This window comes from Dromiciops gliroides, chromosome 2 (genome assembly GCF_019393635.1).
Source record: "Dromiciops gliroides isolate mDroGli1 chromosome 2, mDroGli1.pri, whole genome shotgun sequence".
Lineage (NCBI taxonomy): Eukaryota > Metazoa > Chordata > Mammalia > Microbiotheria > Microbiotheriidae > Dromiciops > Dromiciops gliroides.
In genome coordinates, this window is record NC_057862.1 from 237755371 (window position 1) to 237769291 (window position 13921).

General features: G+C 39.1%; 1 protein-coding gene across 1 annotated transcript in view; it reads right to left on the reverse strand.

Annotated features, from left to right (window-relative positions):
- The window catches only part of LIN52 (lin-52 DREAM MuvB core complex component), a 119387-nt gene that overhangs the window by 88861 nt on the left and 16605 nt on the right, over nt 1–13921 (reverse strand). Inside the window, exon 5 of the mRNA XM_043983995.1 lies at nt 7692–7775. Within this exon, the coding sequence (XP_043839930.1) occupies nt 7692–7775 (84 nt within the window). The remainder of the gene's footprint in view (nt 1–7691; nt 7776–13921) is intronic.

Below are 13921 nucleotides of genomic sequence, written 5' to 3' on the forward strand. Positions count from 1 at the left end.
GTCCTGAGTTCAAATCCAGCCTCAGACACTTAACACTTACTAGCTGTGTGACCCTGGGCAAGTCACTTAACCCCAATTCCCTCACCCAAAAAAAAAAAAAAAAGAGTAACAGGAAAAAGGCAGGCCACAGGGAGAGTGAGCAAATTTTCAAGGACTCCTCCTTTTCCTGGCAAATTTCCACTAACAGAGGTGCAGCAGGTCATCTCTCATGCTGAACGGCTCTGACCTAGCCATGGAAGCTAGTAAATAAAACTGCCACTTCTACCTGCCTGAGCATCGCTGCTGGCCTCCTCCACCAAAAGCTGAATGCTATTTTTCTAACACTAGCAAGACTCACAGAACTAGACATTGTTTAAGGACAGCGATTCTTTGCCTAAGGATAGAGAGATGAAGAGTGGGCTATAGACAGGGAGGTTGTGCAAAGGGTCTAGAGAAGCCAGAGGGCCTTATTCCCGTCACAGTAGAGATCTTTGGAAGAGAAAGGTGAAACAAGCAAATGGCCAACAGCCAAGCTAATGCTGCCATCTAGAGGTTGTTCCTTGGAAGACGTCTGTCCTCGTTTCTGGTACCTACCTATTTCAGCTCGCCCGCTCTGCTCTGACCTCCCATTCTTCCTAAATGGATCATTTTCAAAAAAGCTCAAGTTACCAAACAAGCCACCAGGAAAATATCTGACTGCCTCCTAAGAGCATCTAGTCCTAGCTAGAGGTTAGGAAATCAATATTAAAAGTAGAAGATGAGGGGGCAGCTAGATGGGCGCAGTGGTTAAAGCACCGGCCCTGGAGTCAGGAGTACCTGAGTTCAAATCCGGCCTCAGACACTTGACACTTACTAGCTGTGTGACCCTGGGCAAGTCACTTAACCCCCATTGCCTGCAAAAAGAAAAAAAAAAAAGTAGAAGATGCAAATTTCAGGAGAAAGCTGTGTGGTACCACTTGAAATGCTCAAGTGTCCTGAAGCAGAAATGTTTATTTCCCCACCCCACCCCTTACAGTACAGAAAGCAGTCATAGACCTGTAATTTTCTTAGTGTGGGAACTCCTTCCACCACAGCAGACTGTAAGCAATCAATAGTTTATAGGTTAAGAAAGCCTGAATGAGGCAAAGAGATATTAAGTATTACCAACTTCAAGTCTACTTACTAGGCCAGTCCTCTTATACTGCTTCTCAGTACAATTCTGTTCCATTCCATAGCATTTCAATACAATTCAACACAAAAGTCAGTCAACTTGAGTTTATGGTCCAAATTTCTTTAGTGGATCTATGCGCTGTAGGTATTCCCTCCTCCAGTGCACATCACAATCCAATCATACCTCACTGTGTCATCCATAATCTCAAAATCTTCCCCAAAAGACTGACCCAGGAGGGTGGAGGCTATCCGGGGCAGCTCTCAGAGGGTCCACCTGTTCACCCTAACCCCTCACTATGTGGCTAGCCCGCCTTCTTTTTCAATGACATGCTTCTATTTTGATGGTACCTCCTATGTGCCCAAACAATAAGGAGCACAACAAACAAATGAGGTTTAGATTTCACAGCTAAGTCTGGTAAAGCATATTGCCTTAAATAAAGAAAAAAAATTAGGTCCAGGCCTAATACATTTCATGAAAATATATATTCTAAATGCTGGTGTGGAAGGAGTTCTTCCAAAGGCTGGAATGTGCATCCTTGAGAGGTATGGGGAGAAAAAAATCAGTATGAGGACAAATCCTGAGTCCCACCAAATCAACAAATTTCTATTAACCTCACATTAGTGGGAAAAAAAAGAAAAGAAAAAAAGGGGGCAGCTAGGTGGCGCAGTGGATAAAGCACCGGCCCTGGATTCAGGAGGACCTGAGTTCAAATCCAGCCTCAGACACTTGACACTTACTAGCTGTGTGACCCTAGGCAAGTCACTTAACCCTCATTGCCCTTCTCCCCCCCCCCCCCGCAAAAAAAAGAAGATGAAGAAGACAAAGACAAAAAAGAAGTCTAGCATGGCAGAAAGAAGACGAGACTGGGAGTCAGGAGTTCAATATTCCAGGATAAGTTCTGGCAAGAACCAGATGCAGGATTTTGAGTTACCTAACCTCTCCAGACTTTAGGATCTTAGTGCCAGATGGGATCTTAAAGATCATCTGATTTTCAGAATGAGAGAAAAGACCCTATTTGGTCTCTTCTCAGAGCCCTAAGACAGAGAATGAGTTTAGTTTTAAGCCCCACAACTTTGTTGCCTGAACCTCCTGGCAGGGGGCCATGTGGCACACAAGGCTCTGAGAAGCCAAGGTCCCTGGGACTTAGGCCCCAGCAGGGCCTGGAATGGGATCTGGGCTTTTTGGGAGCCAAACTAAGCTGGGAGTTCACCTTGAAGTGCCCAAAGTAATTCCTATGTGACCCCAATGTTCAAACCCTGACTTAAGTTTTGTTTCTTGACCAGTGTATGTTTATGTATGTTAACACAGCACTGTTCTAGTGAGGAATGGACATTCTTGTCCAGAATAAGGTTAAGGCCTAGTGTTGCAATCTGATTGGTTGACTGGTGCAATCTGATTGGTTGTTAACAGGGAAGTCTGATTGGTCAACTGATACAATCTGATTGTTTGTTACAGTTACCATGTATATGAGAGGTTGATACTATATGCTGTGATTGGTTGTTTCTGTAATGCTGTCTGTAAACAGAAACTGTAATGTGATTGGTCGAGAAGGACCCTTGGTGGGTATAAATAACAGTGCGGGACCTTACTTCAGTGCACTCTCTGATAAATCCAGAAGAGTGCCTATCTTCGTGAAGCTGTGAGTGGCGTTTTTAACACAGATGAATACACAATTATTCTATCATTATCACCATTATTATTATTAAATCCATAAAAAAATACTACCAATAATTATTTTCCTTCTCAAAACGAGACAACTTACAAAAACTTGCACCAGCACCACACTTCTGAACATAACTCCCTAACAGATTAAAGTAAGAAAAAGAGCCAAAACAGAAATCATTAACAGTAAGCTACATATTAACTTATCTCTTCCCCATAGTCTGCCCATCTACTCAGGGCCAAGTACACAGAGATACCACTTTCTTCTTACAGACATTTTTTGTTTTTATGTCACTTTTACTTCCAAACATATCCCTCCCTGCTTCCCTACCCAGAAAGTTGTCCCTTATAAGAAAGATTTTTAAAGAAAGCAAAAAACAGTATTTCAGTAAAACTAGACAACATACAGTTATCTCTTCTACATCATAACTTTCTGCATCAAGGTTTCAATATATCTTGGAGAAGTATAAGAAATTAAATGGGAATTTTGGGAGACTTTTATGGAAGCTGTGGACAACATATAAAGAGCAGCAGATGACAGAAAAAATAAACTCAGAAATGCATAAAACATATGTATAGTATTGCATAATATCAACATATAATATCAGTATCTTTTAATGCCTTTATAATTCAGACTTCTTCTCTAGCACAATGGGAGAGCCGAGAAATTTTACATAGATTTTTCCAGATTGCAGGGTGCTGTGCCCTTAAACCCAACTCTCCTTCCCCTGCCAGTGTGGAAGGGATAACTGTTTGTTGGAGGACCTAGGTGCAAGTCTTACCTCTGTCACCTACTATCTCTGTGATCTTGGGCAATTAGCTAATAGCTAATATTCATATAATCCTTTCAGGTTTACAAAGCAGTCTACATAAATTACCTCATTTGATCTTCATAACAACTATTATTACCCCCATTTTACAGAAAAGGAAACTAGGGATTGGAGAGAGTCAGTGATTTGCCCAGCATCACGTAGCTAGTAAATGGGTAAGGCAGGATTTGAACTCAGGACTTTCTGAGATTCAAGTGTTCCTCACTCTATCCACTAAATCAAGCTGCCTTTTCCTCCAGGCAGGCCATTTAAATTTCTCTGGGTCCTGGTTTACCTATCTATAAAATGAAAGGGTTGAACTAACTAGCCTCTAAAGTCTCTTCTACCTCTAAATCTAAGATTCAGTGCTATAGTTTCTGGAAGGATATGTAATATCACACATTCATAGCCCCCCTCCACTGCAAAGAAAGAAGGAAGGCTCTTTTCCTCTATACTTCCTTAGAACCATGCTTGGTCATTATAATTACAACATGTTCACTGTCATTTTTTTGTTCTTTCCATTTTCATTTTTATAGTCGTTGTATATTGTATACTATATGATGTACAATATTATATTGTTTTTCTAGTTCGGCTTGCTTCAGTTCATGTAAGTACTCCCATACTTCTCTGAATTTTTTGTTGTCATTTCTTACTCACTTATGATCATATATCACAATTTGTTTAGCCATTTCCCAATTGATAAGCCCTGACTATTTTTCTGCTCCCACCGAATGTATTGCTATGAATATCTGGTAGTATATATATAGCACCTTTCTTTCTGTCACTGACTCCCTTAGGGTATAGGACTTAAGAGTGGGATTTCTGGGGCAAAGAAAGCGAATGTCTTAATATCTCTTTTTTTTAAAAGCCCAATTCCAAATTGCTTTACAAAACAGACATTCATAATTCCACTATCAATATATTAATGTGCTTATCTCCACCACAAATCACTTTCAACAACTACAAAACCCATAACCGAACATTTATTGAGGATCTAAGTACTGTTCTAGGTTCTAGTGGAGATGTAAAAATGTAGATAAGATACAATCTCTTTCTTTGTGACACTTAGTCTATAAGGACAATATGATACCCAGACAACTAACTAAAATACATAATAAACAATTACATTAGAGAGTTTAGTACAAAACAAACTGCCATGGGAAGTCCAAAGGAAAAGATCATTACCAACAAGAGAGTGATGGATTATCAGTAAAGTTTTTATGGAGGAAATGATATTGGAAAGGAAAGGGGGATGGAGCAGGAGTATTTTTGAGCAAAATAGTCAAAGAAAATTAATCAGGCAATAATGATCTCTTTGAGTTCACAGATCCTGGAGGCGATAAGTCCTAAGAGATTAAATAGGGTGGTAACAGTGGGAAAATAATCTTTACAAATAAAGGATTTGTTTCAAATAGTTGCAAAATGTGCAATTACTATACCCATGCTTTTCAAGGGATTGCATGTACCCTTCCATTGTCAATAAATATTGCTAATCACTGGAAATACAAAAAGAGTCAACAGCCTGTAAGAGTTCCTTGAGGGCTTAATAGGAGAGACAAGCAAAAAAAATTAACCATATACAGGATAAATAAGAAAAGGAAGGCACAATAATTAAAAGAGGGTAAGAAACATTTCCTGTTGAAGATGGGATTGTAAATTGGGATTTAAAGAAGGAAGGGAACGTAGAAGGTGGAAATAAGGAGGTCAAGAGTTTCCTTCATATGAGAAGCCATTAAATATTTAACATTATCATCATCATAACAATAATAATTACAGTGTTTCCTGAGAACTAAATACACTTGAAGCTATCTGAAGTACGTTTTGGAACTCATGAACCACCAAAAAGGGAAAAAGATCTCCCAAGGAAGCCATTCTTATCAGTGCCAACTCAAGAAGGTCTGTGTTATTCCTAAACTAACATCACACAATGCCTCCTTGAAAGCAATAATAATAAGCAATCCGGCTTCTTGGGTAGGTATTTTCTGTGGGATTTTTTTTCCTTCTCATTATCTTTATCAGCAGGGACATTTGCATGAAAACAAGATCATTGGTCTCTGGGGATTCATCAGCTCCTGCTGCTTATTTTTCATCCATGTCATCCTCTCAATTAATGCTAGGGAGAGGATTGAGACATCGAAAGACCAGATTAGGGTGTCAAATGAAAAACCAACCCCTAGAGCAGATGAATATCCATAAGGAACAAAAATCTTGTTTTTATGCAAATACACCATGGACAAGGAAATAAAAGAAGACATTTTCCAGAAAATCTGATACACATCAGTGAAATTATTTCTAAATTAGCAACTGTTTTCCACATGGTACCAAGATGTTTCTAACAAAAAAGCATAATAGTCAATTAAAGTGGCAGTCATCTACCTCTAAACACTAGTGCAGAAGCTGAAATAAAACTGAATTTCCAACAGTCTGATCGCTGGACTTATTGGCTGGCAATAAAGGTCACTTCTGTTGCAATAAGTTTAGTCTTATACCTTTCTGGAAGCAGAGATTTCTTCTCTCAAGGTTCCTTCCAGCCTTATGTTTCAATAAACAAAGCTCTTCAATACTCCAAAGTAACACTCAAACTAAAAATAGGGATTCAGAACAGTAAATACCAATTCTAATTTTTACTTGGAGGAAGTCAATCAAGAAAATCAGGACAATAGCATCAATCTCATATTGTTGATATGAGGATAAAATAATGTATGGAAAGCACCTTTTATAAACCTTAAAGCACCAAATAAATGTAAGTTATTATAAGACTGAGCCCTCTATTACTATCTCCAGCCAAACAGATTTGAGTACAACAAAGAAAAATAAACTGAGGGCTTGACAGTTTCAGCGCCAGAAGGGCAGGATTGTTATAAGACATTGACCAAAGCAAGACTTAACTTAAGGTATTCAATTATTTCGACCTCTATTGCCTTCTTCGTCTTCTTCCTTTTTGGGGGGCATGGGGGTGGGGGGCAATGAGGGTTAAGTGACTTGCCCAGGGTCACACAGCTAGTAAGTGTCAAGTGTCTAAGGCCAAATTTGAACTCAGGTCCTCCCAAATCCAAGGCCGGTACTTTATCCACAGCGCCACCTAGCTGCCCCCACCTTCTTCTTGATATAGCAAAGATTATCACAGAATTTTAGACCAGAAAGGAAATTGAGCAATTATTTCATTCATCTAATTCCTCATTTAACAGATGAGGAAACTGAGGTCCATGAAAAAAATCATATAACATAGCCTCTGGCCTCAAGAAACAATTTCGTTGGTGAGATAAGACAAATACAGGAAAGATAAACATCCATATAAGATAGTCTAGAATTGAATGCCAGATGAGTATTACAGACAAATAATAAACACTAAAAGGATTCAAAGGAGAGTGAGATCCCTAAGAAATGGAATCAGGGGTATACTAATTGTGAGATTTTCATTGTCAGCATTTACACCTCAGAAATTAGCAAATGCTACAAATTAGAGTTTGAGTTATTGTTTTGTTGATAGCTTATACTTAAGTAAGAAAGTAAAGGAGAAAATGTTAGCAATGCAGATTAAACTTAAAAGCATGTCCTGTATACCGTTTTCTTCTCCAGGAGAGCCAGCATTTATCACCACACACCCTAACTGAATGGTCTGCAAAGGCTCCATAGGTTAAGCTCCAACATATGCTAATCTATATCACTAACAAGGTTTTTCTCTTAAATTATAAAGTACAAGTTTTCCACAGCTGTTTTCCAATTTATAACAGGAGAGGAAAGAAGCATAATGAAATACTTTTATATACACTTAGAAGAGTGTAAAACTGAGAATTTTAAAAAGAGAAACACGCCCAAATATAAAACACATACTGTCCAAATGAGATTTTCTCATCCATCCAACAAGGAAAAGCCATTATGGAGTCTAATACTATAACCAATAAGCTCAACAGTCTAGTACACTGGTTACCAACAGAAAGATTTCATTTTGTCATACCTCTCATATACTTCCCATTCTAATTTCTAATAAAAATATTTTCTTAATTGTAAAAAAAAGGGAAATCTTGAAAGAAACCACAACGGTTCAAAATACAACATGTAGCATGAACAAAGGTGGCCTGGGTACTTACACTCATCCAATCCCAGTTGATAGGCTAGATTCTGTAGCCCTCGTACTTTCTCCATTAGGTTAGCTGTGGTGAGGCTGCCCAACTCTGCAAATAGAATAAGTGTGAATTTCAATACTCTTTCTATTTTCTCCAAATCTATCGATATTAGATATAAGCCTTAAATTACCTTGCTTAGTCTTTACTAGTCAGAATAGAGTTTATGTTCCCAGTTCTCAAACTGAGAAAAAGGTGATAAGTTTATTTGTTTGCTTTTACAACATGTCATAGATAAGTCCATCCACTTGAAAGAGAGATGAGTCAGCATGTAAATATGGTCTTATATTACCTACACATTCTACACTCACATTTCCTATTCTTTGAATGGTATAAAACTTATTTTACTATTTCTGCTTTCTTCAGTACTTCCTGTAAAAGGAATATAATAGAGAGACCATTTTACAAAGCATTTTACTTCAAAAAAAAAACCTTAAAATTTCCCTGGTGCTGGTACTTCCTTCACTGAAAGATAAGCCACTTGTCCACACCTTGGTAGACAGTTTCAGGAACTTCCTCACCTGATATCCAACTGTGTGGTGGCAAGCCTCTTCTAACTTAACTATGTTGATCCTATGACAACAGTCTGTGGCCAGGCCCACAGGCATAGTTTTTCTGGCTGGTAGCACTTGTCACACCTTGCACTATACTGGCCCTAACTTTTAGGAACCAATGTTCCTCTTGTACCCTGAGAAAGCACCCGCTAAGAGAGAAAGTACATAAGTACTTTGGAGAAAGTAACATAAGCGGAGGGGAGGAGTCAAGATGGCAGAGGAAAGACATTAAATGCACAGAGCTCCTGATACAATTACCCCAAAAACAGCAATAAAAGAACCCCCCCGGAGCAGAAAAACCCACAAAAAAAAAAAAATGGGCTGAGATTATTTTCCAGGTATAGATAGATTAAAGGGGGCCATGCTGGGCTGCGAGTAAAGTCCAACCCCACGATCAAACCAACAGAGACCCCAGGCACACTGTACTAGAGGAACTTAACCCCTGAGCTTCTGAATCAGCTGCAGTACCAGCATCTTCTGGAACAGAGCTTGCAATCGGGTGAAAGGGCTGAACAGCTGGCCAGGGAAAGTGCAGGAGTATCAGTGGGACATAGGGAAGAATTCAGCTGTCCCACCCCAACAGTGAACCAGGAAGAAATCCTGAGCGGCGGGAGGCCCAGGTGGGAGAGGGGCACGGGCTCATCAAAGCTAAAAACCACCATAGCGTTATGATGGCTGGTTAACTAGCAAGTTGGCTTGAGGTTATCTTCAGACCAAAGAACAGGCCAGGCGAGAGAAAAACCTGCCCTCCCTCAAACCAAAAAACCTAGGACCCTCTGCAGCTGGGGACAGTAGTGTAGCCTAAAAGCAGGGCCTCCCCAGTGCGGAGCTAAAAGTCAAGTAAAAGACGAGCAAGCAAAGAAAATTCAAAACTACAGAAAGTTTCTTCAGCGAAAAGGAAGATCAAGGTGCACCCTCAGAAGAGAAAAACAACCTCAGGGCACCTACATCCAAAGCTTCCAAGAAAAATATGAATTGGTCTTAGGCCATGGAAGCTCTCAAAAGGGACTTTGAACAGAAAGTAGGAGAGACAGAAGGAAAATGTAGAGAGAGGGAGGAAAGAATGGAAAGAGAAATGAGAGCAATGCAGGAGAGTCATGAGAAAAAGGTCAACAGTTTGAAAAGTCAAATGGAAGAGGAGATAAAAAAGCTCTCTGATGAAAATAATTGCCTAAGAATTAGAATTGAACAAATGGAAGCTAGTGACTTTATAAGAAACCAAGACACAGTGAAGCAAATTCAATTGAATAAAAAAATAGAGGGCAATGTGAAATAACTCTTTGGAAAAACAGCTGACCTAGAAAATAAATCCAGGAGAGATAATTTGAAAATCATTGGATTACATGAAAACCATGACCAAAATAAGAACTTAGATACCATCCTCCAAGAGATTGTGAGGGAAAATTGCCCTGATATTCTAGGAGCAGAAGCTAAAATAGAAATTGAAAGAATCTACCAATCACCTCCTGAAAGAGATCCCAAAAGGAAAACCTCCAGGAATATTATAGCCAAATTCCAGAACTCCCAGGTCAAGGAGAAAATATTGCAAGCAGCTAGAAAAAAGGAATTCAAATACTGTGGAGATCCAATAAGGATAAAACAAGATCTAGCAGCATCTACATTAAAGGACTGAAGGGCATAGAATATGATATTCCAGAGGGCAAAGGAACTGGGACTATAGCCAAGAATCACCTATCCAGCAAAAACTGTATATAATCTTTCAGAGGAAAAAATGAGACTTCAATGAAAAAGAGGACTTTCAGGCATTAGTGATGAAAAGACCTGAAATGAATAGAAAATTTGACTTTCAAATACAAGACCCTGGAGAATCATAAAAAGGTAAATGGGGGGGGGGGCAGTTAGGTGGCACAGTGGATAAAGCACTGGCCCAGGATTCAGGAGGACCTGAGTTCAAAATCTGGCCTCAGACACTTAACACTTACTAGCTGTGTGAGCCTGGGCAAGTCACTTAACCCTCACTGCCCCTCAAAACAAAACAAAAAAAAGGTAAACAGGAAAAAGAAACCACAAGGGACATTAAAAGGTTAAAACTGTTTACATTCATACATGAGAAAGTAACGAGCCTGTTAATTAATTGGCGATGCCTCTAATGACAAAGCAAATTATCTCTATTATAAACTTACCATATAAAGTTCCCAACTTTTCTAAGTTAGGCATAGTGGATAGAAAGCCAAACTCTGAGTGAGGGAGACTTGGCTGCAAATTCCAGAATCACAGAATCTGAGAATGGGAAGGGGCCTCAGTAACTGTTCTAGATCAACCCACATCCCAAAGAAATCCCTAGCACAGCATTTCTTTCACAATCAAGAGAGAAATGCATTTAAGCCAGGGAATTTTAATTTATCAAGGGCACCTAGGTGCTCTATTACTCTTTACTTATCTCAAGTATTCTGTGATTTTTGTTCTGTTATTTTCAGTGTAAAGTCTATTCTCCCAAGCATTTTTTCCATGGGATTTCACATCTTTCCTCTGAACTTTTTAAAATCTGCTTTCCCAAAATCTAGGACATATACCCAGACTGTTTCTCTTTTATCACAAATTCTAGCAAGTAGTGATCACTTACCTCTAAGGTCCCCATCATTTCCAACCCAGCAAACAGTTTCTCCCTGTTAGTGAGATTCAGATCCCAAAGAGAATATTCTTTTGTTGATTTCTCTATGTTTTGAAGGATGAAAATATCCTAAGTCAAGTTAAGAAGTTATTCACTGCTCTGTATGGCAGAGGGATAGCTCCAGCATATTTCTGGATAACTGAAATACGCCATCAGTATATATCACATTTCTCTGCTAGACCTGTGATCTGTTTTCTAACTCCTTATCTATTTCCTTTTCCCATCCCAGTGGTTTGTAGTATACTCCAATAACAAAATCATTTCTGTTTTTCCCTACTTTGTCCCTTACTTGAATATTGGGGGGGGGGGGGGGCAATGAGAGTTAAGTGACTTGCCCAGGGTCACACACCTAGTAAGTAGTCTGAGGCCAGATTTGAACTCTCAAGTCCCCCTGAATCTAGGGCTGGTGCTTTATCCACTGTTCCACCTATCTTCCCCCTCAAATACTCTTGATCACGCTTCCCTATGCTGGTTCCTAAATTTCCTCACAAGTATACCTTTTTAATATGCCATGCTCACCCATCCTCTTCCCTATTTCACTTATCATGCTTCTTTTGAAGAAAGTATTCCCATCCAGGGCCATAGTTGAATCATAGGTTAAATTCCAACAAATCTCAAAAGCACCTACAAGATACAATTTGCCTCCTTACATCAGTGCCTCTAGTTCCTCTTAGCTATTGCCGAAATTTAGGGTACTTTTATACAGACATCTCAGGCCATAGGTTTTATTACTGTCTTTTCTTCAATTTTGCTCCTGTGAACTTGTGGGTAGCCCAATTACTAACCCTAACCCTAATTCCTCAGACAGTCTTCTCTTTCCCCCTCCTTTTTTAGTTTAAAACCCTTCTGAATAGTTATGCAAGACATTCTTACCAATCTTTGTTAGAATCTCACTTTCAGATAAGCTTTTGTGGTCAACTGTTCATTTCTACATGCCTTGCAGTCAATGGATAAAAATGAGAAAAATACAACCTATGCCCTATGGTCTTCAGTTTCTTGCCCAGGACTTTATAATCATTGATAAGACTATGCTGAGATGAATCACCCAAAGTGAATAGTTGTCAACAGTTTTGAGAAGTCTGAGGAATATCTGTTATGTCTTGGCTATATGCCCCAGGAAGACAATATACCTTCTGTATAGTTACCAGGTTAACAATAAATAGATAGATAGATAGATAGATAGATAGATAGATAGATAGATAGATGGATGGATGGATGGATGGATGGATGGATGGATGGATGGATGGATGGATGGATGGATGGATGGATGGATGGATGGATGGATGGATGGATGGGTAGGTAGGTAGATAGATAGATAGATAGATAACAGCAACGCCAACTACTGTCACTCCTCTTCCTAAATGATCCATCTCTCATTGGATAGTTTCTGTGTCTGTCCTATGTCATTTTTAAGAGAAGCAAAAAAAAAAAGGGGGGGGGCAGCTAGGTGGTGCAGTAGATAGAGCACCGGCCCTGGAGTCAGGAGTACCTGAGTTCAAATCCGGCCTCAGACACTTGACACTCACTAGCTGTGTAACCCTGGGCAAGTCACTTAACCCCAATTGCCTCACTAAAAAAAAAAAAGAGAGAGAGAGAGAGAGAGAGAGAAGCAACTTCTTCCCCTCAGACTATATAGTTCCTTCCTCTTTGGGAAGAGCCTAAAAACACAGGTGCCTTTTTCCTTCCCTTTCTCCTGTATTTCATTCTCTACCATCCTGAAACAAGTCAAGTTTTCCCTTCTATAAGTCCGAACTCTTCCCCCCCCCATGAAAACTTGCTTGTTTCTTTTAGTATCCCTTCATTTTCCCTAACAATATGCAATATGGAAAGGCATTCTTCTAATTCCTTCATCTCCTCCTTCAAGAGGGAGATCAGCCTATACTTGTAGAAGTCAATTGATTGTAGCAGAAATGCAATCACACACATGAGAACATTCTAAAAAGCACTGCCTTTTTTCTTTTTGATTACCTCTTAAATTGTTCATAGTACTTGGATTTAGGGAGAAATATTGTTTTGTTTTGTTTTGATTTTGCCACCACTTTTGTAAGGGACAACATGGTTTCCCCTCTCAAAACTATTTCTAGTGTTTATACTTTAACCCTGGGGTAGCTAGATGGCATTCTGTATAAAGTGCCAGGCCTAACGTCAAGAAGACTCATCTTCATGAATTCAAATCTGGCCTCAGACACTTACTAGCTGTGTGACCCTGGGCAAGTCATTTAACCCTATCTGCCTCAGTTTCTTCATCTGGAAAATGAGCTGGAGAAGGAAATGTCAAACTCCCGTATCTTGGCCAAAAAAACCAAACTGGGGTTCAGAAGAGTCAAATATAACTGAAAAACAACAAATGCCTTAATCCTAAGCACTTGCTTAAAACTTCTAACATTTATTAATTTTTTTAAGTTAAAAGCTTTTACAACCAATCCTCCCCACTCTATTCTATCACTTTACTTAACCCTTCATTCCCCTTAAATTTTCTTACTTTGTCTTAACAACTACTTTTTCCTCATCCTTCTCTTACCTACCTCTTGCAGTTTCACTTCCTCAAATTTTTATATCCTCCCTTTTTGTCCTTGATCTGGCTTCTCTTATGTCTTGGAAGTAGAATCTGAGCCTGGAAATTGTTCTTCAAATTTTCTTCAATTTCTTCCAAATTTTGCCAAATTTCTCTTCTCGAAATTCAATCTGTGTCCTAATTCACAAGTCCAAATTTTTCCCAAGTTATCTGAATGACTTCATTCTTCCTATACAGTTCAAAAGCTTCTTTTCTTCTCCCATGGAAACTAGAAGTAGAATACTTCTGATACATACTGTATTACCATGGGCAAATCCTTCATCCTCTCAAGGTTCCAGGGAGTACTTTAAGACTACAATGTAAATTTGTTCCTCCCCATCCTTGTCACTCATAAAAATCACATGTCCAGATCAAAAAAAGAAACAAAGAAAAAGAAAAGAAAAAAGGGAACAAAAGTGATGGCAAGAAATCCCCAAAAAACCAATACTTCTCCCTA